Genomic DNA, 25,766 nt, shown 5'->3' on the forward strand with positions numbered 1-25,766 from the left:
GTCAGTCATAGTGCTATATTCAGGATACCAAGGACCAATTACAACAGTTGCGGGCCAGCTTGCCTGAGGAGAGGGTACGACGGCTTCATGACACCCTCCCCAACTAAGGTAGTGGATGCATCCAGGTCAGAGGGGGTACAACGTCATGCTGACAAGTGGTCTCATACTGGCAGATTCTTTGTGAATTTCACTTGAAAATATCGAATTTCCTTTCCTTTAATCTTTCTTTTCTGGGTGCTTCACGTTTTTTGTCAGGCAGTGTATTTCTCAAAACATTCTGCCACGATTTCGGGTAGATGAGTTCATGTTTTTTTAGTGCTAATGGTGCAGAAGTAAAACGGATGCAAATGATCAGCCATGAAATCCTTACGATTCTCCAGTGGGAGACAATGGATGACGTGTCAGAAGGCCATCTCAGCCCACGCAGACACTCGTCACAGAAGAATAATAGGACTATGTCCTTAACGATGTCTTTGTGACACATAGACTACATTCCTACATACGACTGGAAAGCTCTCGCGCCAAACCATCACCGTGTAGAAACATGTAAAGCAACTTAGCAGCCATGTTGTCCGTATTTTAACGCCTGACTCGTGCTAATCTTCGTGCAATTTTCAGGAGAATATGCTCGTATGTGGGGCGGGGGCATGATACACAATAACGTGTAGGTGAAGCTGTATTTTTCCATGACAAAAGAAGAGTTAATACTTACATATATCTCGAATCCAGTTGTTCGTTTGTCCCTCTTTCTGTCCTTCTCACTGTTTCTTTCCTGAAACGTATATTCATAATGCGTAAATAAATAACTTCATATAGTTTATTCTGAAAAATATGTGCTTCCATATAAATCGTCTGTATACCGTGATTACGCCAATGTCAGATTCGTCTTTGTATTTTTCTATCTCTGAAAACGCAACAATCGATTTCTTCAGTACTGACGACAAGCAGGAGGAGTTTGATTCCAACCTCTGTTTGGAAAACCCGATTTAGTTACTTTTACTTACGGTTTCTCTAAAACGATGACGCCGACTTACGTTGGTCATTCCTTTGAAATGAGCAAGACTGAGTTTCTCCCCAAACCTTGCTGAGTGTTCCCTGTATCTGCGCCATCAGTAGGGTGGTTGGGGGGGGGGGGCTGAGACAGCAATCATTCTTTCTTCCCTGGAGTCATGGATACAGTAAGGTTCAGCAACTGTTTTGAATTCCATTTAGCGTATCTAGAAGGTTGTTTTAGAGTTTGTGTAGACAATCGGACGTGGCTTACATTCGTTAAAAGTTCTCTTTCACTGTACTCTGTGGCAGCTAACGATGCGTAACGCATCAGTTCAGCAAAAATTGGAAATGGAATGTATTTTGATCCAGCCATTTCGGGATGTGGTTTCTTTTCCTCTCCCGATGAGACAAGAATTGTTTTGAAGCTTTTTGATAAAATTCTTTACCAGACATTACGTACAGACATCAGTGGCTTCACTAGTTAGTGGTTTGCGGAAGGAAGGGTGTGGTGCAGACGGGGGGAAATTACTTTACTACTGCGTGATGACAATCCTCCTTCATACCAAAAAAATTCTTTTTATACAGTTTTCGTTTCCTTCTTCATCCCCACGAGTCTGTTGACAGAAGAAATTTAATCTTCTGCACTTTCTTACATCAGTCAAAATACGTTTGTAAAATGTTGTTGAAGGATTCCCGAATTTTGATCAACAAATGACGACATTCCTACATTTTGCCACGTACTCATTCACCCAATTTTTCTTTTCCTTTCTTTCCTATGCACTTCATGAAAATATTAATAAATAAAATGCGAAAAATTAAAATTAAAAAATTAATAACGGATTACCGTTATGTACTCTTTCGACTTGGCGAACCGCAACCTACAAATTACTTTAGCATAAAAGGGCCATGCCTCACTCACCAGCACCGAAAATGATATTTTCAAATGCGTTTGGTGATCAGAAGCTCCCACTTTCTTCAGTTCCATTTGTGGCCAACCCTGCATTTACGACAAATTTGGAAGTAATCGATGATGACGTGTGATCGCTGTATTCTCATAAGCGTAGAAAACATTCGATGGCGCAGTGATAAACGAAATATCCCCGTGTAGGTAGCAGCGCTCAGTGCCGTGCTGGGGTAGTGTGTGCCTGTTGACGGCAAAGGGTGACTTGGCAGCTAACGAAGCAGACAGAAGTCTGCCAGCAGGTGGCCGTTCATCTGAAAGCCACCAGTTCAGCTCCTGGTGACATCTGCACTTCCGCTAAGGTTATAGCTCCGCACCTAGCGAAAGCGGCTTCTAATATGGCAGACTGAATGAACCACTTCCTGTCGATGGCTGCCGCGGAGTACCTCTCACATCTGGCTCCTGGCGGAGACAGACAATGAAGTCCTGAAATGGATGATATTTATAGTGGCTCGTCACCCCTGTTTTCACAGGACACAATTCTGCGTTTCGTAGGCCACAACAGAGCCGCGATGCGAGGCATGGTGGTGTCGTAATCAAGTCATCACCGCTACAGTCTGGCTTCCGCATATTTGGCGTGTCGGCGGTGTTTCAGGCTTGGCTGCGGCGTCGAGGTTTGACTGTGTGGTAACTTACGCTGCTGCATGGCCCGGGTGTGATTCTTGCTGTGCCAGCACAGCCCACATGCAGTTATCGCTGAAGAACACCTTGCCGATTCCCGTCTATATCCCTTCTGTAATGTTCCTTGCGTCAGCCTGCAGTGACGTTTATTGTTAACTCGGTCATGAGGAAGAGCATGAATTTCACAACGCACCTTTCCAATCCTGCGAATAAGGTATCGAAATGGCTGTGACAGAACTCTCGTCAGTAGCAGCATCCGCGACATCTTTCCCATCATTTCTCAAAACGGGTTTTCATGTTTAATGATTTCTGAAGGCAGTATGTAGCCATATTCTACACTGCACTTATGTTTAGTGATAGAGCGCAGTATCATAGAGTTATTTTTGTTGTTATAAAAATATGAGAATGTATACACATTCTGAATGTCCATGCGGCAAGATGGTCGCATTCAAATCGCTGTTTGGTAGTCCAGATTTAGATTTCCTTGCTGTTTCCCTAAAACTATCAAGTCAAATTCGGAGCGCCCTCTTTTAAAATGACTATACGATGCTTTTCCGTCCACCGATAAATACCCTGTCGTAAATGAAGTAAAGCATGTTAATAATCAATCCAAACAAATATCACTTTGTAACAAGTTAAGAAAATCTTGAATGACACTAAATTATTGTCTTATACATATATAATACACCAAATAGTTTGCTGATAATGAGGTGCATGGAAACTAATTTCAAATTTGTCTGTTCCAGAAATTCCTGCGCCGTCCACTACGTCTACAACCACGGACATCTCCGTGACCAAACCCAACACACTTCGGAAAAAGAGTGAGTGTATGCCGATACTATTGTAAAATGAGAGATAATTAATTCCAAATGTATATCATCCACATAGTTTGTATTTTATTTTATACTATATGGTCTCAACTTTTCGAATGACATTCAAGATTATTGAAGTTTCTGGAACTACCAGCAGTCAATGACGTAACTACCACAGACTATACCGAAGGTAACGTTTGAATGATGAAGGGAACGTATCAGTAATAGCACCTAATGTCAGTTACGCAATTCTCTCGCGTACCATTTCCCTGCCGTAATCAGTCGGGACACAGAGAGGGGAAACCTACTTTTTTGAAGGAGAAAATGTTATACTACACAGGGTACATTGCTTATTCATAGTGACAATTTGCAATTAGCTAATTTAACCTCATCGCTCCTTAGAAAACTAACAATATAAAAAATAAACGTGTATATCCTTTAAAAATAAAAATGTCTAACGTATTAACCAGTATGCATGATTGCTTTTTGTGATGTAGATATCATAACGACTAGTGTGATTTATTTAATTTAATTGCAATGAGTAGATACGAACGAGGAAAATATCTCATGCACGTAACACGTTTTTGTTCAAAAAATGTATTTTTGAACGTGTATGGATTTTTAAGGGAATTGTGTTTCTTGTGATTCATTCACAAAATTGTTTACTGTGGGCATTTTAAGACCCAAGTATAAAAGTCTGAAGTTTATGGAGTACACAGAGAACGTGCTCCAAAATTTTCAACACGTAATAAACGGGGAGGTTGAAAGTTTACCGTCTAACCTCCTTGCCTAGGGACGCCAGATGAAAGTTGATGTCATCAAGCCCTGAATCAAAATTGCGCAACGGATAACGTGGGAGGGGAGCTTGAGAGCGGTACCTAGAGTGCGTGCCCTTTCTGTACGATATTAGGCAAGGGGCTGGAGGGCTCACACGCTGGTGTGTGGGTCCCTGCATTCTATATCTTTTATTTTAAATGAATTCCTTTAACTTGACTTCTTTGGGATTTTTAAGGTATGTTAAAGATTGATGACAATTGATTACGTATTTATTTTAAATATTATCACTCGATTTTACAGCGATTGCAGCAATTGTTCCAGTTTACAGATATTACAATTTTACATCTTATAGCCCGGGTATATTATATACCAGTCTGCACGCACTTTTCTACGAGCAAGACGGAATTGCGTTGGCCAAATGTATACCACCAAACCCTCCCAATATTTTACTTAGGACATCCACTACGTTAGGAGGATAACAGGCAAACTGGGGACCAGATACATTAACACAGGGGGTCAAATTTCCTAAATTAACGTGATCATTCATTTCCTTACACAATCCGAAGCTGGAAATAAAAGAATTAGTACAAATATTCAAATACCTCTCTTACATGCGTGAGCATTGTGACAGACGCACCGAGGGCACGTCTGCTCACTTACCCGTCTTCTGTAACACCCCCGAATATGGCGGGCACCCGGAGGTCTTCCTGGGCCCCGGTGGAGGGGGTGGTCGAACCACTTGGCCGTGACCAACCTCTCCACCCCAAATCTTGTGACACTGGAAAGTCTTTGGCTTTTACCTGCCTGTGCTGTCTCTCTGATCCCCTACCCAGGAGTAAGGTTGGCACTACTATACTACAGAACTACTTCCCAACAAAGGTTTGGCCACGCTTTACGGAAAGGTGTGAGGAGGATTAGGAAAGTTCATTTGCAGATTGACATTCACGTACAAGAAATGCATAATACACGACACATATAAATACGTGTTATGAAGCCTGACACATTTCTTTCCACCCGTCCACATGGGTTCTGTTGCACCCGCGGCCGGCCGCGTCGTGTAATAAAATTGGCTCCGGAGCCGCCTCTGTTTCTATTTCCCGGTGCGAGCGAGCAGCGAAACCTGCTATTTATAGAGCGGAAACTACTGTACCGTTTCAAGGTGAACTGAAATATGGTAGTACTTCTTCCTAATCTGACATTACAGCACACAATATAGAGCAAGTGTGTAATATGGTATCGCCAGTCCACCACATAAGGTACATGAAGTATCAGATGTCATAATCATTGAGGTACATTTATTTTCTTTGTGTAACCTTTGGAATGTTCAAAGAAGTGTAAAACTGCTTTTATTGTCTTATTTATGACTTGATGAAAAATGGAACCGTCCCCCTAAACAGCAAACAAAGCAGAGGATGAAAGCCAATGTCCGTCCAACAGAAAAGAGAAAGTTTGCTTCATCCACTGGAAAGGTGACGGTCGAGGGTTGTAAAGTGTAAAACGTAACCTGGGGAATATTAAGCAAGTTGTCTGGCCCACCTATGAAAAAAGTACGTAAGAAGTGGCATAGACGGCAAGTGTGACACGTTAAACTTGCTTCATAACAATGCGACCGGCAGGAAAGGGACTTTGGTACTGGAAATTGGGAGGTGAGAATTTGTAATTGTTGCGCTATACACCTTATTCATCAGCTTTTAAACCCACTCATTTCCATGCGTTACCACATTTAAAGGAATTTATGGGTAAGGAAAGTATAATTATAACGGTTCTGCCCGTTGTGGATAGGTTTGAAGTCTTTCCACAGACGGTCTTTATTGATGGAACCTATTCCACGGCAGAACGTTCGATATACTGGATTTATCTACGTAGATCTGTTTCAAAACACAAATTCAGTTTTGACCTATAGACCAGTCTTTCATTGCCCGGCACGAGCTTCACGTCATGACCTTGCCATATACTGCTTTAAAGATAAAGTTCAGTTATTGCCCGATCGAGGGTTTGTTCCTGTCGACGATAGTCGTTGCAGTTTAAGAGACTACGGAAGCATATGTTCGTAAGTTAGAGAAACGGTTTCCTCTACAGGGTGAAAAGTATTTAAACCGACAAATTCTGGGAGGCTGCAGGGGACATCAAAACAAATATTTTTCCCTAATGTCTTTTGAGGATTATTTAAACCGGTGGAGGGCGTATTACGCTCTTCAGTTGTTAGAGGCCATATTACGATCTTCAGCTGTTAGAGGCCGTATTTAGATCTTCAGCTGTTAGAGGGCGTATTACGCTCTTCAGTTGTAGGCAACTGTTGTCCACCATTGTAGTAGTGGATTGTCTCTTTTTACTAATGGAGCGATACACCTGGAGTGAGTGCACTGGTATGGTTGGTGCGTACTGCGTAGCGCACCACAACGGACGAGCTGCACAGCGGTTTTATCAACAACAATATCCTAATCGCCCTATCCCGGATCATTCGACCTTTGCTGCTGTGTACCAACGTCTGCGCGAGACCGGGTCGTTTAGCAGATTAGCTGGACAGGAACACCGTCGCACGGCAAGAACGCTGCAATTTGAGGAAGCTGTCTTGCAGCATGTGGAGCGGGATCCTTCAATCAGCACTCGTGCAATTGCACGCAACATGGGGACGAATCAGACGAATGTAAGAACAGTCCTTCGAGAGCAATTGTTACGTACATTTCACTTACAGTGTCTCCACAACCTGGAACCATTTGATCATCCACCCAGAGCACAGTTCCTCTACCGGTTTAAATACTCGCCATAGGAAAAAATGACATTAGGGAAAAATATTTGTTTTGATGTCCCCTACAAACTCCCAGAGTTTGTCGGTTTAAATACTTTTCAACCTGTGTAATACCACTTGTATTGTTTTATGAGTAAATCGGAATGGTCTAATCACAAAGTTATTAAGCATTCAAATTTTTATCCTAAAGAACAACACTATATTTTGTTGTTCATGGCGAGCTCAAAACAGCAGACGGTACTGTTGTGTACAATGGTAGCGGTGGGTGCTCGGTTGCGAAACGCCACCGGTAGGGTTGGCAAGTGCGACAGTGGAAACACTATTCACATACATACACAGATAGCCAGTGAGCAAACCATTGTATTAATAGGTCATATCAGTTCTATCTATCATGAGGTAGAGCGAAGAGCGGGGTTGAGTGATCCTGTGAGGCACCATGACGTTAATGAAACATCATTCAGTTAACAGTAATTTAGCGGTGAGAGTTTTAAAACAGCTCTATCACCTTTCCGGCACTGCGTGGCAGTGACCGTGCTGAGTCGGCACTGATTGAAAGCGCGAGGTGGCTCGTCAGTGCCCGGCAAGAAACCTGCTAGTCGTTGGTCACGGCGTTTTCTAGGGTCAGTGCTGCAGTCCGTAGAATGGATCGACGGCCGTGAGGCTTCGCAGCCCAACGAGACTGTGGACCTCTGTCGGAGCATCAGCACTCTCGGATGAAGCAACTCTTAGCCTCGTTCCCAGATTACTGAGTACTCCTCTAATCAGTTGCGGATAAGGCGTGGAGGCGGAAGAGCCATTAGCAACTGGAGGAAAGCCCGTGTCGTGGTCCCAACATTCATCCGCTAAGGTTGTGCCACAGGCGCCCAGCGACCATGCCGAATAGCTTGCAGACGGACGTATCGATTCTTCATCCGTGGAAGATCGCCCCGACTCCCATCCTCAACCACTCACTACTGTCAATGGCATGATGTGGCTTGTAAATCGCAAGTCCCCTCCGACCGAATGTGCTCTCGTTTCCTCGTCCTGTCAGCACTTCTGGCTTCTATACTGTTCACATACATGTTTCAACACGTCCCTATATGCGAAGTTTGAATCCTGAAAGTCATTCTTTGACGTCCCTAGGTGAAATTACTGCATTTGGCCTCGTTACAGCAGAGCGTTCTGCGTGCCTGCGCTCTGTTGTCAAAGTACAGATTCAGTTGTTCTTGGCTTCCCTCTCGCACTGTCTGATGAAACGAGCTGCCACCTTGTTTGTACTTCGAGTCTCCCGTGTCGACATTTGTTAACGAAGCCGTTGCGTATCTGGCAGACTTGCCCCATTCGCGAAGTATCCGGCGATTTCTTACAAAATTTTATTCCTGCAGTTACTTACTATTCTACTGTGTAAACTGTGTAACAATACTAATAATAATTCGAAAATAAGTTAACGGAGTATTTTGAAAAAGTAATAACAGCGTAAATAGAGGACCAAGCAAAGCAAAACAAGTCCAACCATAGAATGCCAGATGGAAATTCTGTAAAATGTAGTGTAGCAGATGCTGCTTAGTACGATACTAACGAGTAAAATACAGAACACGTGTGCCATGGAAGTTCTGTGTCTGTCACCTGGCAGACAGTCTGTCATACTATGTAAGTATGCATTTGTCATCTTCTTCTACTTTCCTGATGTAATGAAGCCACGGGGAGTACAGGGGCTGGACTAAAATGTGGCTACAAAAATAAGGAAACATCACAGGAAATGCATGCTTGAACGTAAATGGAGATGCACGTAAGGCCTGTAGGTCAAGCTGTTGTATTTGACCACGAACGGCATTTTGCAATGTCCACAATACGTTTCAAGTGCCAGTCGTGGTCAGAACAGTGTTTCACGTTGTTTTGATTGCGTTGCGTCGGAGCTAAGTGAATTCGAATGCGGGCATATCGTTAGAGAAACTATGGTGGCACTACCATAGCGGGAGTGTTTGGTGTTTCAAGAGGCTCCGTATCTAAAATCTATGCCTCATACAGGGAATACGTCATCCGCTAAGGAACAACACGGAGAGAAGTGTGTGTTGAGTGATCGTTGTGGACGGTCATTCGAATAGTATTCTAAAGAAAAATAAAACCATGACAACTGCAAAAGTGACTGCATAACTGAATGCCACATTGACGAACCGTATCAGAACGAAAAGAACATGAAGGGAGCCGCATAAGTAGGAACTGCAGTGTGAGATGGAATTCCGAAACAACCATCAGTGACGCAAATGCACGTAAAACGTTGTGCCGAAGCCATAAAATCTGCACGATGGAGCAATGGAAGAAAGTCGTTTGGTCGGATGTTCCCTGCTTCCCACTGATTCCAAATTCTTCCAGGATTTACACCTCATGAGTGAAACATGGTGGAAGGTCGGTAATCGTTTGGGATTTGGGCAGTCACATCGTGGTATTCCCTGGTTCCGATGGTTACTCTGTAACTTCACATTACTGCCAAGATTTAAGTGACCATTTTGGGTGATCAGGTCCATTCCATGGTACTATCTTAGTTCCTCAATGGTGATGCTGTGTTCCAAGGCGACAGGGCCCTTGTTCACACAGTACTAATCTGTGAGCACAAGGATGAATCGTCGCATATCTCCTGGCCACCATAGTCACAGTATCTCACCATTATTACGCTTTTGTGGCGTACTTTGGAGATATGAGTTCATCAACGTTATCTGGCTCAATAATCGTTGCCTGGATCTGTATTTATCCATTCCTGTATTTACCAGTTGCGGGACGATTGGGAACTGTTTTGAATGCAATGGTTTTCCTACACCTTAGTAGCAATGGTAATACGTTATGATTTTGGTGTGCCCATATTTTTCTCCACTCCCTGTACTTGCAGCCAAGTTTCCCGTCTCTTCCTTCTTCTCTGATACTTTGCAGTGGGAGTACCTAGCGGTCTAAATGAAATTTTTCCTCTCTTGTTTACTTCTTCCGAATGATGTTTAATGGCACTGCATAAAGTCAAACGGGCATAGAACTTTTCACTATACCTACGGTGCCCGATAACGCAGTGCAATGATACAGGGCGACAATTATTGAACTATTCAAAAAAAAATAGTTCCAAACTACGTCGTGAACACACTTGTTTCAACATGTAAACGTCACTGTGGATATTCGGATTTAGGTTACGACATGTTCGATATGTTCGCTATCATTGGCGATGATGTGACGGGAGACGAATAGCGAAATTCTGTATGTCCCGCTGAAGTGTCGGAACATCGATGCTTTCGAGGACTTCCTGAATGGCTGTTTCCCACACTGCAATGGGTATTTGCTGTGTACCTTGTCTTTAATATAGCCCCACAAAAGGAGTAGCATGTGTTTAGATCCGGAGAATATGACGGCCAGTCGACGACCATGACAGTGGCCTCTGGACACCCCAGAACTAGAAAGCGGGCCCCATAGTGCTCGTCCAGAACATCGAACCCTCTCCTGCTTCGATGGGATCGATTTCCGTCTTGCATGAACCACATCTTGTTGAAATCAGGGTCGCTTTGGATAATGAGGGTGAAATCATCTTCCAAAATCTCAGGTACCATTCGGCAGTCGCTGTGCCATCAACAGAAAATCGCGTCGATTATTTCGTGACTGGACATTGCACACCACACAGTCACCCGTTGAGGGTGAAGAGAGTTTTCGATCATGAAATACGGATGCTCCAATTTTGCTTATTGACGAAGCCATCCAAATGAAAGTGGGCTTCGTCGCTAAACGAAGACATATTCACATCAAATTAATTCCCATCATACCCCGCGGCCAAAAGTGCAGGTTTAACGTCCTAACGCAAACCGTTTAGAAGTTACGAAAATTTTACTTCATATAGTTCAACAATTTTTACCCTGTCTGTAGTGAAAAGGAAGCAAGGAGAATGCTGTAAGTGCGCAGGTTCACAGGCGACAGCGAGATGAGATGACATCTCCTTCGAAACAGAGGGGCGGTCTCTGCTAGTGCTCAAGACGAGAACGTGTCTCCGCGCAGAGGCCAGATTACTTTGCGCGAGCTGTACCGTCGTGTTACAGTGACGTATACAACGTGAGTCACAATTAACTGAGGCCCTTTTGCGTGTTAAAGGTGGTCTGGAACGCTATAAAGGGGGTGCGTGATTAAAGGGGTGCGTGTAATGTTACGAACTATCAGTACACATTGCACTGTTTTCTTCTAGAAGTAACTGACGACTCGCACGTAACATAGGAATGTTCATTAGCAACAATCAATGACAGGTAACCACGATCGCTGAGATGCCCAACAAAATGCAGTAGCCGACGCTGCAAGGGAAGCGTTTTGCATCACGGAGAGTTTTACTATTGAAATTGCGAGAGAATACGTTCCTGTAAGTGTCGAGCGTCATATTACTTCTTCGAACGTACGTCTGGCAAAATAACCTCAACGAGAAAAACCGAGAAATTATAACACTACGAAGGCTTACCGACAATCACTCTTCCCACACACCATTTGCAAGTGGAACAGGGACGGGAGATCAGATGTAGTACCAAAAGTACCGACTGGCTCAAACCGTACGGTGGCTTGTGTAGTGTACAGGGTGCGACAGACTTCTAGGAGTGGTGGGGTATAGCATAATTTCCCATTCGACATTGATTAGGAAAGAATTAAAATTTTAATCCTGCCCTCACCCTACAAAGGCTCTTTCACTCACTCTTCTAGTCCGCCGCTCGTGGTCTCGCGGTAGCGTTCTCGCTTCCCGAGCACGGTGTCCCGGGTTCGATTCCCGGCGGGGTCAGGGATTTTCACCTGCCTCGAGATGACTGGGTGTTTGTGTTGTCCTCCTCATTTCATCATCATCCAGGAAAGTGGCGAAATTGTACGGGCGCTGATAACCGCGCAGTTGAGCGCCCCGCAAACCAAACATCATCCACTCACTCTTCTACATGTTCTTAGTAGCCTTCCGAGAACTACATGGATGTAATCTGTCATACAAACTCTCGAAGCAAATATGCTCGCGGCTTCAAGAACTCTAGTAAATCCTATCATGTCGCAACTACATTGTTCCTTCCCGAATTTCGGCGGAAAACAGATTTAGTTTTGAGTTTAAAATATTTCTTTTTCTGGAAATAATTTCGATGGATACCTCGGATATTGCTATCTTGAAAATGAGAATGAATTACACGATCCATTGAATAGAATGATCTAATGAGTATCGAATATGAACTGGGAATAAACGGAAGAAAGACGAAAGTAATGGAAAGTAGCAGAAATCAGAATAGCGAGAGACATAACATCAGAATAAGGGATCACGAAGCAGTCGAAGTTAAGGAAAGTAGCAAATAGCAATAGGCATCAAAATAACCAGTGACTGTAGGAGCAAGGAGGACATCAAAAGCAGACTAGCACTGGTAAAAAGGGCATTTCTCGCCAAGAGAAGTCTATTAGTACCAAAGACATGCCTTAATTTAAGGAAGAGATTTTTGAGAATGTACATTTTGAGCACAGAATTTGTGGTAGTCTAACAGGGACTGTGGGAAAACAGGAACAGAAGAGAATCGAAGCATGTGAGATGTGGTGCTACAGAAGGAAGTAGAAAATCAGGTGCTCTGTTAAGGTCAAGAATAAGACGAGAAAAGTAATATTTGGGAAACACTGGCAATAAGGAGGGACAGGATGGTAGGATATCTGTTAACACATCTGGCAATAGCTTCCACGGTACTAGAGCTGTAGAGGTTAAAGACTGTAGAGGAAGACAGAGATTGGAATACATCGAACAAATATTTGAGGCATGGGCTGCAAGTGCTACTCTGAGATGAAGAGTTTGGCACAGGAAAGGAATTCGTGGCGGGCCGCATCAAAGACAGATGAAAAAAAAAAAAGCGTGGGTATGATAATATCGCCTGAAAAATCGGTGGTAACAGTTGACCTTCAATTATGCTGTGAATCGTTGATGTATTCAAGCGATTGGGCAATTCATACTGGGTTTCTATAAGCGCATTGCAGTTCTGAAGCATCGAAATAAACTTCTGTCCAGTGCTTGGTGTGAACAAGCGTTGCACTATGACTCTCCGTGGTCCCCCGTGACGAATTCGCAGCAGTCTCACTCGGAATGTTTTTATACTTTGTTATAATTCCTTACTGATTTCCTTACACTATTAACACTCCTACTCCTAGCTGTTCCGATGTGGAAAAATAATCAAATGGAGAAAAGAATGGCGTTATATGTTTGGAAATCGAACAAAGCCTCTCCGCTCCCCAGCCAGATGCTGATGATGGTCATGAAATTTGGATTGTGGAGCGCTCTACTGTGCGGTTATCGTAGCCCGTATAAATTCCAGTCTCGCCACTTTCACAAAAGATTATGAAATGATCAAGATAATAGAAGCACCCAGTCCCCGGGCGGCGGAAATTATCGACCAGGCTGAAATCTAGCCCGGGACCCCGTGATCCAGAGGCAACAACGTTACCGAACCAGCTGCCTTGGTCAGTTCGCCAACGGTTAACCGGCGTTTAGCTCTTGGTCCATAAACGGCAGTCGTAATAGTTTCTTTCTTTGACTTCTAGAAAAATATGTATTTGCGGACCTTGCAAATGATCATGAAAAATGCTTATTATCTGACGGTTCCGTCAATTTTGAGGCTATTGCGAGTTGCGAAATTTAGGGGTTGTTTAGGGGGCGTTGAGGCAAAATATCTCCCACATCTACATCTACAGTTACACAGATACTCTGCAAGCGACCGTACGGTGTCTTTCATTTTAGGTTGTACACAAACGAGCTGGCAAATATGAGCCTAATCAGTTTTATGTGTCGGAGGCCTTCCCTTTGTCACGGGCCAAATTGCGTATATGTTAGGTCCAATGTAAGCTAAGTGGTCATAATTACGGAAAATCAAGACCTATTCGTTCATGCAAGTGGCACGCAGAGAAACTGGAGATGAAATCTAGCGAACGTGTAGCTCTAATTTGACGTGTAACTCAACTTTTCCTTTGAGCTGCTACACTTGTTAAGCGTGCAATTAAGCCAATGAAGAGCGGCGTGTATTAACTAGTTATGTGGGCACGTCAAAGGCGGGACGTTTCATTTCGGCGAGTAACGTGGACGCTCGACGGGCTCTGTTCGCGGCAGTGTGTCAACAGAGCCGCCTGGCGACGCCGCGCCGCCAACAGCCAGGCGACGCGGCGTGGGACTAGGAGCGCCAGCCAAATGGCGCGCGCGCAGAATAAACAGGCAACTCTGCGCCGGGTACACAGGGCGCGCGGCCCGCGGCCCGCGGCCCGCGGCGCTATTTGGCCGCCGCTACACCGCGCATTTCCTGCGTCGTGGCCGCGCACATTCACGATTCGTATTTGGCTTTCACTTCCGAGGAGAGCAGACGGTCACATTCGTTTATCGACTACTGTGCTTGTCATTCGTACTGTATGACGTTACCGTTCGAAATATCACGGGGAAGTCAAAATCGTGTTAGAGGAGCAGCATTCAGTGTTTATCATATGTTATGAATCCTAAATCCAAAGAGAAATAATAATGATAATTTAAAAAAAGACATAAATTTCAACTTCTACGCGTTCCTGAGACTAAGACTTCAAGAAGAATATAATAATTCCAATCCCAAAGAAAATTATCGAACTATCAGTTTAATAAGTTACAGCTGCTAAATACTAACGCGAATTCTTTATAGACGAATGGAGAAACTGGTAGAAGCCGACCTCGGGGAAGATCAGTTTGGATTCCGTATAAATATTGGAACACGCGAGGCAATACTGACCTTACGATTTATGTTAGAAGAAGAAAGATTAAGGAAAGGCAAACCTACGTTTATAGCGTTTGTAGACTTAGAGAAAGCTTTTGACAATACTGACTGGAATACTCTCTTTCAAATTCTGAAGGTGGCAGGGGTAAAATACAGGGAGCGAAAGGCTATTTACAATTTGTACAGAAACCAGATGGCAGTTATAAGAGTCGAGGGGCATGAAAGGGAAGCAGTGGTTGGGAAGGGAGTGAGACAGGGTTGTAGCCTCTACCCACTGTTATTCAATCTGTATATTGAGCAAGCAGTAAAGGAAACAGAAGAAAAATTCGGAGTAGGTATTAAAATCCGTGGAGAAGAAATAAAAACTTTGAGGTTCACCGATGACATTGTAATTCTGTCAGAGACAGCAAAGGACTTGGAATAGCAGTTGAATGGAATGTACAGTGTCTTGAAAGGAGGATATAAGATGAACATCAACAAAAGCAAAACGAGGATAGTGGAATGTAGTCGAATTAAGTCGGGTGATGCTGAGGCAATTAGATTAGGAAATAAGACACTTAAAGTAGTAAAGGAGTTTTGGTATTTGGAGAGCAAAATAACTGATGATGGTCGAAGTAGAGAGGATATAAAATGTAGACTGGCAATGGCAAGAAAGCGTTTCTGAAGAAGAGAAATTTGTTAACATCGAGTATAGATTTAAGTGTCAGGAAGTCGTTCCAGAAAGTATTTGTATGGAGGTAGCCGTGTATGGAAGTGAAACAAGGACGATAAATAGTTTGGACAAGAAGAGAATAGAAGCTTTCGACATGTGGTGCTGCAGAAGAATGCTAGAGATTAGATGGGTAGATCACATAACTAAGGAGAAGATATTGAATAGATTTGGGGAGAAGAGGAGTTTGTGGCACAACTTGACAAGAGGAAGGGACCGGTTGGTAGGACATGTTCTGGGGCATCAGGGGATCACAAATTTAGCATTGGAGGGCAGCGTGGAGGGTAAAAATCGTAGAGGGACTGAAGACAACAACAACAACAATAACAACAACAACCTGTTCCTGAGAAAAGGGGGTCTCAACAGACGGACATGCAGGCAGGCGGACCACAAATTGGAAAAAAATATTTTTATACGATATTATTCCAGATTAACAGTTTTCAATTTTTTTTCCTGTGCTTGTAGAGTGAAACCTTGCTTCTAGCCAAATTTTGTGATTTTAGTCAAAATATGTGATATAAATTGCCATGTTTTTTGACTGCATTGTCCTGGAAGCGAAAATTTTTTACGCCGCCAGGAACCGTAGACCTTAATATTTGACGTAAATTTCAATTTGATAGCTCAACCCATTACTGAGGAAAAGAGGTCTTAACAGGAATCCTATAATGATTCCGTTTTTACTGAATGAGGGACGGTGTACTAAAAAGAGGTTTCCTACTTCATAAGTCAAAAGTAGACGGTCCGGTTTCTTACCGCATTCACATTTAGACAGGCTCGCATAGCCGCGTGCAGTAGTGGGCGTCTGTAGTGATTCGGGGAGGAGAGCCGGCCCCAGATCGAATTCGTGTGGTGTATTAAGTACGATGGCCAGTATGCCGGCACGACTGGATGTGGTTTTTAGGCGTGGTCGCCAAATCAGGCAAGATGTGTACAGGGCTGCTACCCATGGATTATGTCAGTTACATAATTCTCAAACATTTAGAAAACATTCGCACACCTTCACATCAAATAACACTGGACCCTCACAGCTGGTGTACACAAGTTCCATCCTGTGTGGGGCAGGGAGGGGTGAGGGGGATGTTGGCTGATAAGCATCTGGCCACCATCTGTCACTAGCGTTGCAAAAGTCTACAACTAAAATGCCGCTCTGTGATTATACGAGATAAACGCCACGAAATAAATAGAAGAAGTTACCGCCTTCACTTAAGTGCCTCTTTTTCATTCAGAATTTCTGTATTACTGAGTAAGTGTAATATCGAATGTGTAACTCATTTGTAGAGAAAATATGTTCTTTTATTCTTTGACTCTTGCTAATCATTGTTTACAGCACAATGAAATTCCCGCTAATTGTTCTGCTGTCCTCACAAACTTACATGAGTTCTGAAACTTGCGAGGCACTTTCACCTATAATACAATAACAGTGCCCTCGTGTACATAATGCTGGGAAGAAGGCAGCACATGAGGGCGCCACCTACACTGTTCAACATCGACATCGGCTACTAAGTTATGGATTGGATGAAGAATAAATTACCTCGAGGTATATGAACTGGGAGGGATGAATTTTGGGATACAGTGCTTTATACCGACGATCAAGTAAATGTACAGGGCAATCAAGACATACTTCAAATAGCGGTACACAGATTGAACAATGTAAGTCTAAATTATAACGTCAAGTTAACAAGAAAGGCAAAACAGTGGCCTTTTCAGGAAAATATTCCATGAGGAACAAGAGTTATGACACAAGACTCATAGGTAGCACACTACTGGCCATTAAAATTGCAACACCACGAAGATAACGTGCTACAGACGCGAAATTTAACCGACAGGAAGAAGATGCTGTGATATGCAAATGATTAGCTTTTCAGAGCATTCACACGAGGTTGGCGCCGGTGGCGACAACTACAACGTGCTGACATGAGGAAAGTTTCCAACCGATTTCTCATACACAAACAGCAGTTGACCGCCGTTGCCTGGTGAAACGCCGTGCTGGATCCCAACGGCCTCTTATCACTATCAGTCCAGATGACAGGTATCTTATCCGCATGGCTGTAACGGATCGTGCAGCTACGTCTCAATCCCTGAGTCAACAGATGGGGGCGTTTGCAAGACAACAACCATCTGCACGAACAGTTCGACGACGTTTGCAGCAGCATGGACTATCAGCTCGGAGACCATGGCTGCGGTTACCCTTTGACGCTGGATCACAGACAGGAGCACCTGCGATGGTGTACTCAGCGACGAACCTGGGTGCACGAATGGCAAAACGTCATTTTTTAGGATGAATCCAGGTTGTGTTTACAGCATCATGATGGTCGCATCCGTGTTTGACGACATCACGGTGAACGCACATTGGAAGCGTGTATTCGTCATCGCCTTACCGGCGTATCACCCGGCGTGATGATGGTATGGGGTGCCATTGGTTACACGTCTCGTCACCTCTTGTTCACATTGACAGAACTTTGAAGAGTGGACGTTACATTTCAGATGTGTTACGACCCGTGGCTCTACCCTTCATTCGATACCTGCGAAACCCAACATTTCAGCAGGATAATGCACGACCGCATGTTGCAGGTCCTGTACGGGCCTTTCTGCGTACAGAACATGTTCGACTGCTGCCCTGGCTAGCACATTCTCCAGATCTCTCACCAATTGAAAACGTCTGCTCAATGGTGGCCTACCAACTGGCTCGTCCTTATACTCCAGTCACTACTCTTGATGAACTGTGGTATCTTGTTGCAGCTGCATGGACAGCTGTACCAGTACACACCATCCAAGCTCTGTCTGACTCAATGCTAAGGAGTATCAAGGCCGTTATTACGGTCAGAGGTAAGTGTTCTGGGTACAGATTTCGCCGGCCGTAGTGGCCGTTCCGTTCGAGGCGCTACAGTCTGGAACCGACGCGACCGCTACGGTCGCAGGTTCGGATCCTGCCTCGGGCATGGATGTGTGTGCTGTCATTTGGTTAGTAAGGTTTAATTTTTTCTAAGTTCTAGGCAACTGATGACCTCAGAAGTTAAGTCGCATAGTGCTCAGAGTCATTTTAACCATTTGGTACAGATTTCCCGGGATCTATGCATTCAAATTGCGTGAAAATGTAATCACATGTCAGTTCTAGTATAATGTAGTTGTCCAATGAATACCCGTTTATCATCTGCATTTCTTCTTGGTGTAGCAATTTTAATGGCCAGTAGTGTATGACAGCTGTCCCGTTTACATTATCTCGGATGTGACATAATTGTTGAGGAAGAAAAAAACATAAATAAGGGTGCCTATCAGCACATATGCGGCACGGCAAGGTAAACACTGAAGTGTAAAATGAGAAGGGAAACCCAGGTGAAGTTCTTTAAAGAACATAGGGCATTAAGGCAACTTGAAACATTAAAAATGAAGTTCCGCAGTCTAGTAAAAGCCTACACAAAATAAGACGAAATTAGAAATGAAGAAGGAAGGGAAGAACTGGGGTACAACCAATTACTGAAACAGTAATCCAATGAATGCAGAACTGGTGAGAGCAAAGAGTTTGTATCGCGTATGTCACCCCAGAGAAACCCCCGACAATCGAAGGAATGCAACCCTATTAGGGGAAGGAGTGACAGATCCCTGAGGAAGAAGTGATGAGACCTAATCCTTGATTGGAAGAAGAAGACAGATTGTAACAAAGCCAGATATCTGAGTGAACTACATAGAATTAATGTCTGATGTGAGGAAAAGAAAGTACTGTTAACGATGATGTTATGAGCGAGTGCCGTCAAAAACTGAGGATGTGTTCTTCACAAGTACAAAATAAATCCGTATTGCAAACATTTGCACTTGTGTTCAGATTTCTCAATGGATTCAAATCTGAAAAGCGGCTGTGGTAACAAACTGGGCGGCTGTGGTAACAAACTGGACGAATTATTGTGTAACGAGGCACTGGAGACGAAGTATTTCAACTGTAGATGGCTAATCTTGATCAAACTCCGAATTGGACTAAGCATAAAAAATCACTTATCGTCGGGAAGAAAATAATGCGATGTCAAGAACACACGAGGAAGTAGTATTCTTCAAAACCAACCGGTCAACAAGTCAGTTTGAACAATAGCCGAGAGAAAAACATTTTTCCTCAACGTTATACTTGTGAAACATATTGCCAGTAGCTCTTCTCATATAAATCAACGGTCCGAAGCAACCTTGTAATACGTGACAGAGAACACTTCGTCTGTCAGAATAATTTGACTTGTTGCCTGTTGAGTTCATGAAATTTGCATCGCGTGGAGCTGAGCTTGTACGGCAAATGCAAGACGTCGTTTTATACTGCATTAATCGTGGTCCAAATCCGACTGAAACATCTTATGCAGGCATGCAACCACTATGAATACGATTATTGCTTAAAAACAGTCGCTGGTTTTCTCTGAATTAATAAACATTAATAAACATTCAACGTCATGACGCATTTCGGGTTTGACCTATCATCTCATCATCATCATCAGTGTTCTGCATTCGGGCATGTAGCTCTCCAGGCAGTCTTGTCATTTTCTACCCTGTTCATCTTCTAATAATTGTTTCCAGTTATCTTGTGCGTCCTCTTCTTGTTACTCAATCCACCGTTCCTTCTATAGTATCCGACAACAAACTATCTCTTCTCATCCAGTGTCCAAGCAACTGTGTTTCCCTTCCTGATTACCTTTAAAATTTCTCTCCTTTCCTCCATTCTTCTCAATACCTTATTTCTCACTATGTTTAACCATCATGAAAACCGGAATAATATTTCCGTGGGCGGAGTCTGTGTAGTACGCATTTCTGCCGCTAGGCATCTATAATGCAACTCACTGCCAGTTCAGTGGCGCCTGTGTTGTCGACCTGGTTTGTTCCATTCAACTGTATTAATTGTTTTTGTTGCACTGTTTTGTTCTTGTTTCGCTTTTTATGATAGAATGTTTAAGTAAACAACTCTCAGCTGCGAAATTTTGTTTCCTACTCGGTAAAAATCATGCTGAAACTATTTTAATGTTGTAAACATCTTACCATGATGACGCTACGGGAAAAACTCAGTTCTACGAGTGGTTTGCTCAATTTAGAAATGTTGTCATGTCGATTAATGACCAACCTCGTTCTGGACGTCCAACAACTGCCCTCATTGGAAAAATATTGAAAAAATTCGAGAACTTGTGCTCACAGAACGTTGACAGACAAATGATCAACAGTCATGAATTAGTGGGCTATCTTTGAGCTTGGTTCAGCGAATTTTAACGGGAGATTTGTGAATGAAAAGGGTTGCTGCCATGTTTCTTCCTCGGGTTCTGACTGATAATCAAAAGGAATGTCAGGCTGAAAGATGTCTTGCTTTGAAACAACATCTTGAAACTTATCCAGATTTTCAGTCAAAGGTTATTACTGGTAATGTATCATGGTGCTATGGTTACGACCCAGAAGCAAAGCAACAGTCAAGGCAATGGAAGACGTCTTCATCACCCCATCGAAGAAAATGTCGTCAAAAGTCAAATCAAACATAAAAACAATGTTGATTAGATTTTTTTATGCCAAGAGTGCAGTTCATACAGAATTTGTTCCTCCAGATCAGATTGTCAATCAAACATTTATTTGTAAGTTTTAAGAAAATTGAGCAACAGTGTTCGTCAAGAAACGACCCGATATATCGCATACAGGAGACTGGTTCTTCAGTCACAACATACCTGCACACACTGCCAATTTTGTTAGACAGTTTTTGGCTAAAAATGGAATGATTCCGCTGCCCCACACATCTTCCTCGCATGGCCTGGCCCAATGCGATTTTTTCTTATTTTCACACATGAAAAAGGGGCATGAAAGACATCGATTTTACAACACTGAAGAAGTCAAGAAAAAAATAGGGAATATCTGTCAGCCAAGTCTTACAAAAAATGTTATGAACAGTGGGAGCACTGCTAGGACAGATGTATTAATTCTAATGGAGAGTATTTTCAAGGGGATAAGGTTGTTTTGTAAACAATTTGAAAATATATTGCTTTTAAAAAATAATTCCGGTTTGTTTGGATATCCCTTCGCATCCCTTCCATCTTCCTCTAAATCCAAATCTCCGATGGTTCTGTTCTTCTTTTTCCCTATTTCCTCAGTCTCCATGTCTCAGGTCTGTATATGAATCACTTCGTCAGTCTCTTCCTCAAGTCCCTGTCCATGCACCGCTGCGCGGGGTAGCCGCGTCGTCTGGGGCGTCTTGTCACAGTCCGCGCGAATTCCCCCGTCGGAGGTTCGAGTCCTGCCTCGGGCATGGTTGTGTGTGTTGTCCATAGTGTAAGTTAGATTAAGTAGTATGTAAGCTTAGGGACAGGCGACCTAAGCAGTTTGGTCCCATAAGATCTTACGACAAATTTACAATTTATTTCTCCATGTACCCACATAGAAGCCTCCTCTTCTTATTAAATACCCTCATGGCAATTGCTATACGTGTTTTCGCCTCCTTACTACCTCTCATGGCGTCCGTAATAATGCGTCCCAGCTATTTGAAAGCGTTAATTAGTTCCATATCTTCCTGTCCTAACTTTATGATCTTTTCTTGCCCTTATTAACATACATTTTGCCTTTTTCTTATTAACTCTCATTCCAAATTCCTCACAGGTATTCTTTAATTTTTTTTAACTTTCTAGTTATAGTTCCTTCACTCTCTGCCAATAAGATGTTCGCAAATCGAATACATTGTATTCTCCTACCACCAACATGAACTCCTCTGAATTTAATACATTCTATTCTCCTACCACCAACCTGAACTCCTCTATTTTGTTTTAGACATTTCTTTATAGTATGCTCCAAATGTATGTTAAGCCGTAGTGGCGACAGACAGCAGCATTGCCTCAAGCAGGCTTGCCTCACCGCCGTCCCAGTTGTGCATTCCTCTGTCATCTCGTTCCCAATCTGTAATCGCATGTTCTGTTGTAGGCATAGGTTTTAATCAGGCTTTTATCCCACCAGTTGACACCATTCTTACTTGAGGGGTCCATTAATTTATTCCACTGTACTTTCTCCATGTTAATTTAAACAGTATAAACATCCCTACCCCTTTCAGTGTATAAAAGAAAAGACTATAAAGTTAGGACAGGAATATATGGAACAAATTAATGCTTTCAGATAGCAAGGACGCATTATTACGGACGGCATGAGAAGCAATAAGGAGGTAAAAACACGTCCAGAAATTGCCATGAAGGTATTTAATAAGAAGAGGAGGTTTTTATGTGGGTGCATGGAGTAAGACGTGAGGTAGAGACTGACGAAGTGCTTCATATGGAGGGTGACGTTATACCTTATGTTATATATTCTCGCCGCTTTTCCAACATTTCCTCCTGTTTAATAACCATAGTATCTTCACTTCTTTCTATTCCCATACTGTTCCTACTTTTTCTCTGAATTAAAGACGAAGTCAGCAGCTAATATACACATCATTTCATGTTTTTCTTCCTTTTGTAATTTCTCTACTTCCATACATCTCTCGTTTGTCCATGTCGTGCTTCATATGGAGGGTGACGTTATACCTTATGTTATATATTCTCGCCGCTTTTCCAACATTTCCTCCTGTTTAATAACCATAGTATCTTCACTTCTTTCTATTCCCATACTGTTCCTACTTTTTCTCTGAATTAAAGACGAAGTCAGCAGCTAATATACACATCATTTCATGTTTTTCTTCCTTTTGTAATTTCTATACTTCCATACATCTCTCTTTTGTCCATGTCATCCTGGTCTGTTCTGTTTCTCCCCTTATTTCATTACTCAGATTTCTGTACATTCTTTTTCCTTACTCAGCTCCTGCTGTCATCCTTCCCTTCTTTCTTCCATCTTACCCATCATTGCCTTGGTTAACCGTTATTTCCTTATTCTTTGGAAGTTCCTCACCCCTGTAACTTCTTTTGCAAACTCCTCAACCTTTTGTCTCATCCTCTTCCATTTCTCTTTTGCACTCTCTTCGTAGGATCCTCTGTCCCATTTTGACATAAATGTGTTTTCTAGCTCAGCATCCTTACCTCCTTCCTTTAGTCTCTCTGTGTCAAATTTCTCTCTTGGTTTTCTTCCTCTCTTCAACCTTATTTGCAAGTCCGCCACTGCAAGGTTGTAGTCTGAAACTGAGTCTGCTCCAGGGTATGATCTGGCACTCTTTAGGCAGTTTTTGTACCTATTCTGAATTATGATATAATCACTTTGGTATTTGTCATCATTCAGCCTAGATATCCAGTTTATATCTTTGTCTTCTGTGGTGTTCAATCTGTTTCCAATCGCAAGAGAATTTTCTACGCAGAAATTAACCAGCCGTTTACCCCTGCTGTTCCTATTACCCAATCCGGATCTTCCAACCTTTTGCTCTCTTCCCCCTTTCTTACCACTGCATTGGAATCCCTCATTACGATCATACAGGACACATCACCTGATGACCTGTCATAAATAGACAAAGTAACAGGTATTATGTTAAAATTTTTACGGGAACACAACTTATTCAAGTCAGATGTAAACGAACAATATTCAAGAAGGAAATAGTTTTTGACAGGAGCAAACATACCATTTTAGATACAAATACATAAGACTTAGACGTAGACATAGAAGATGGTAATTAACAAATTACAAAAAAACGTGTTGCACCATACGCTTTCTGTACTTGGTCGGATGAGCCTCTATTTCGTAGTAAAATTATAACTGGATTTCTGTGCTAAGTTACACGGCCAATTTTCTTTGTAACAGATCTGTATTTCCTTTGCACATATCTTGCAAATTTGGCACATGTTTGCAAAAAAAATGAAAAAATAAAAATTAAAGTAGTCTTATCTGCTGTTTTTACGCTAACATGTTACTTGCATGTTTATTAGAAAAACAGAAATTTTGCTTCTATGTGGGCAAGCAGTTCTTAAAGGCTTTACACATTGATATGCACTTCCTGAAATTGTCTCTTAAGAATTTAAATATAATACTCGCACTGGCCACAAATCTACATGGCACTCCTTAAACGTGCATCGCCACGTTTGCGCCCCCTGGCGTGACCGAGTCTTCGTGCCACTACATACGGTTCCGCTGGTCATTGCTGGCGTGGAACTTCAACAGTTAGAGCCGAACTGTACAATTAATGGTGCTACCTATTTTTCTACGTTTTGGCAATGACAGTCTTTGGCATTGACATCAAAGTCTCATGTATATGTTTTATTCTTGGATATTGTTCGTTCAGATCTGATTCTTACATTCTGATTCTTCATTTCCGGAAAAATCTGTACCATAATATCTGTTACTTTTTCTGCTTTACAGTAGTTCGTTAGACGATTTGTTAAACTCGAAACGCGTCCAGGCAGTCGAAAAACAAATTCAGAGAAAAGAAGCGACTGTTTTCAAGTGACCAAACAGCTTTTTTAGATTCCTCCCGATAATTATATCAATAGTAGTGGTTGGTTTTGATTATCAGATGTTTGAAGAGAAGGTTAATGACAGCATCATCAGCAAACAATCTGAGAGGGCTGCTTCGAATGTCTCCTAAATCGTTGACACAGATTACGAACAGATTAGGAACAGCATAGGGCCTATAACACTTCCTTGTGGAACGCCAGATATCGCTTCCGCTTTACTCGTAATTTTTCGTTGGAGAGGAGGAAGCTGTGGTGTTATATTGAAGCTTAATGTCCCTTTAGCAGTGAGATAATTACACAGATTTCTACATGTACTGGAGAAAGGGGAAGGGAAGGATTCATCTACGGCGTAATAACTGAAATCACCCCTGCCACCCACCCCTTCAACACAGAAACTTGTTCGATGAGAGAAATAGTGCAGGTGTAGTTACATACGAGGGTAGATAGGAAAGTAGCGCACAATAAATTTACTACTAAAAGGATTATTAGGGTTACAAAAAAGAGTTACAAATGAACTTACAATTTGTAACTATTTTTATACATAGTTATCAATGCTATCAACACATTTCTCCTATCGTGGTACCAGTTTCAATATGCACTATTCGTAGAAATCAATTTGCTTGGAGTATAGCCATCTGCAGATTGCCGATTTCACTTCCGCATCTGTCGCAAGGCGTTGGCCGACCAGGAATTTCTTCACGGGACCAAACACATCAAATGCTGACTGTGAAAGGTCAGAACTGTATGGTGGATGCTGGAGTACCTCCCGCCCATATTTGGCGTTTCTCTCACGAACGGGAGCAGCAATATGGGGGCGAGGATTTTCATGAACAAGTTTGACGCCGTCAGCATGAATGTTGTGGCGTTTGTCACGAAGGGCACCACGCAACTTACCCGAAGTTTTAATGTAGGCTGCGGCATTCATAGTGGTCCCGTGTTCAGCAGAGTCCACCAATAACACACCGTGCATATCCCAGAACACGGTCCAAGCACTTTCCTAGCAGACTGGGTCACTCTTTTCGTACTGGGAAACCAACATGTTCCCACTCCAGCGAAGCCTGCTTAACTTCGAGGGT

At 42.7% G+C, this 25,766-nt stretch overlaps 1 protein-coding gene across 2 annotated transcripts in view; it reads left to right on the forward strand.

The window, feature by feature from the left end:
• The window catches only part of LOC126089044 (lachesin-like), a 1,131,845-nt gene that overhangs the window by 1,012,346 nt on the left and 93,733 nt on the right, over positions 1-25,766 (forward strand). For both annotated transcript variants that reach the window (XM_049906881.1, XM_049906882.1), the window contains exon 10: positions 3,322-3,396. In XM_049906881.1, the coding sequence (XP_049762838.1) occupies positions 3,322-3,396 (75 nt within the window). The remainder of the gene's footprint in view (positions 1-3,321; positions 3,397-25,766) is intronic.

This window comes from Schistocerca cancellata, chromosome 1 (genome assembly GCF_023864275.1).
Source record: "Schistocerca cancellata isolate TAMUIC-IGC-003103 chromosome 1, iqSchCanc2.1, whole genome shotgun sequence".
Classification (NCBI taxonomy): domain Eukaryota; kingdom Metazoa; phylum Arthropoda; class Insecta; order Orthoptera; family Acrididae; genus Schistocerca; species Schistocerca cancellata.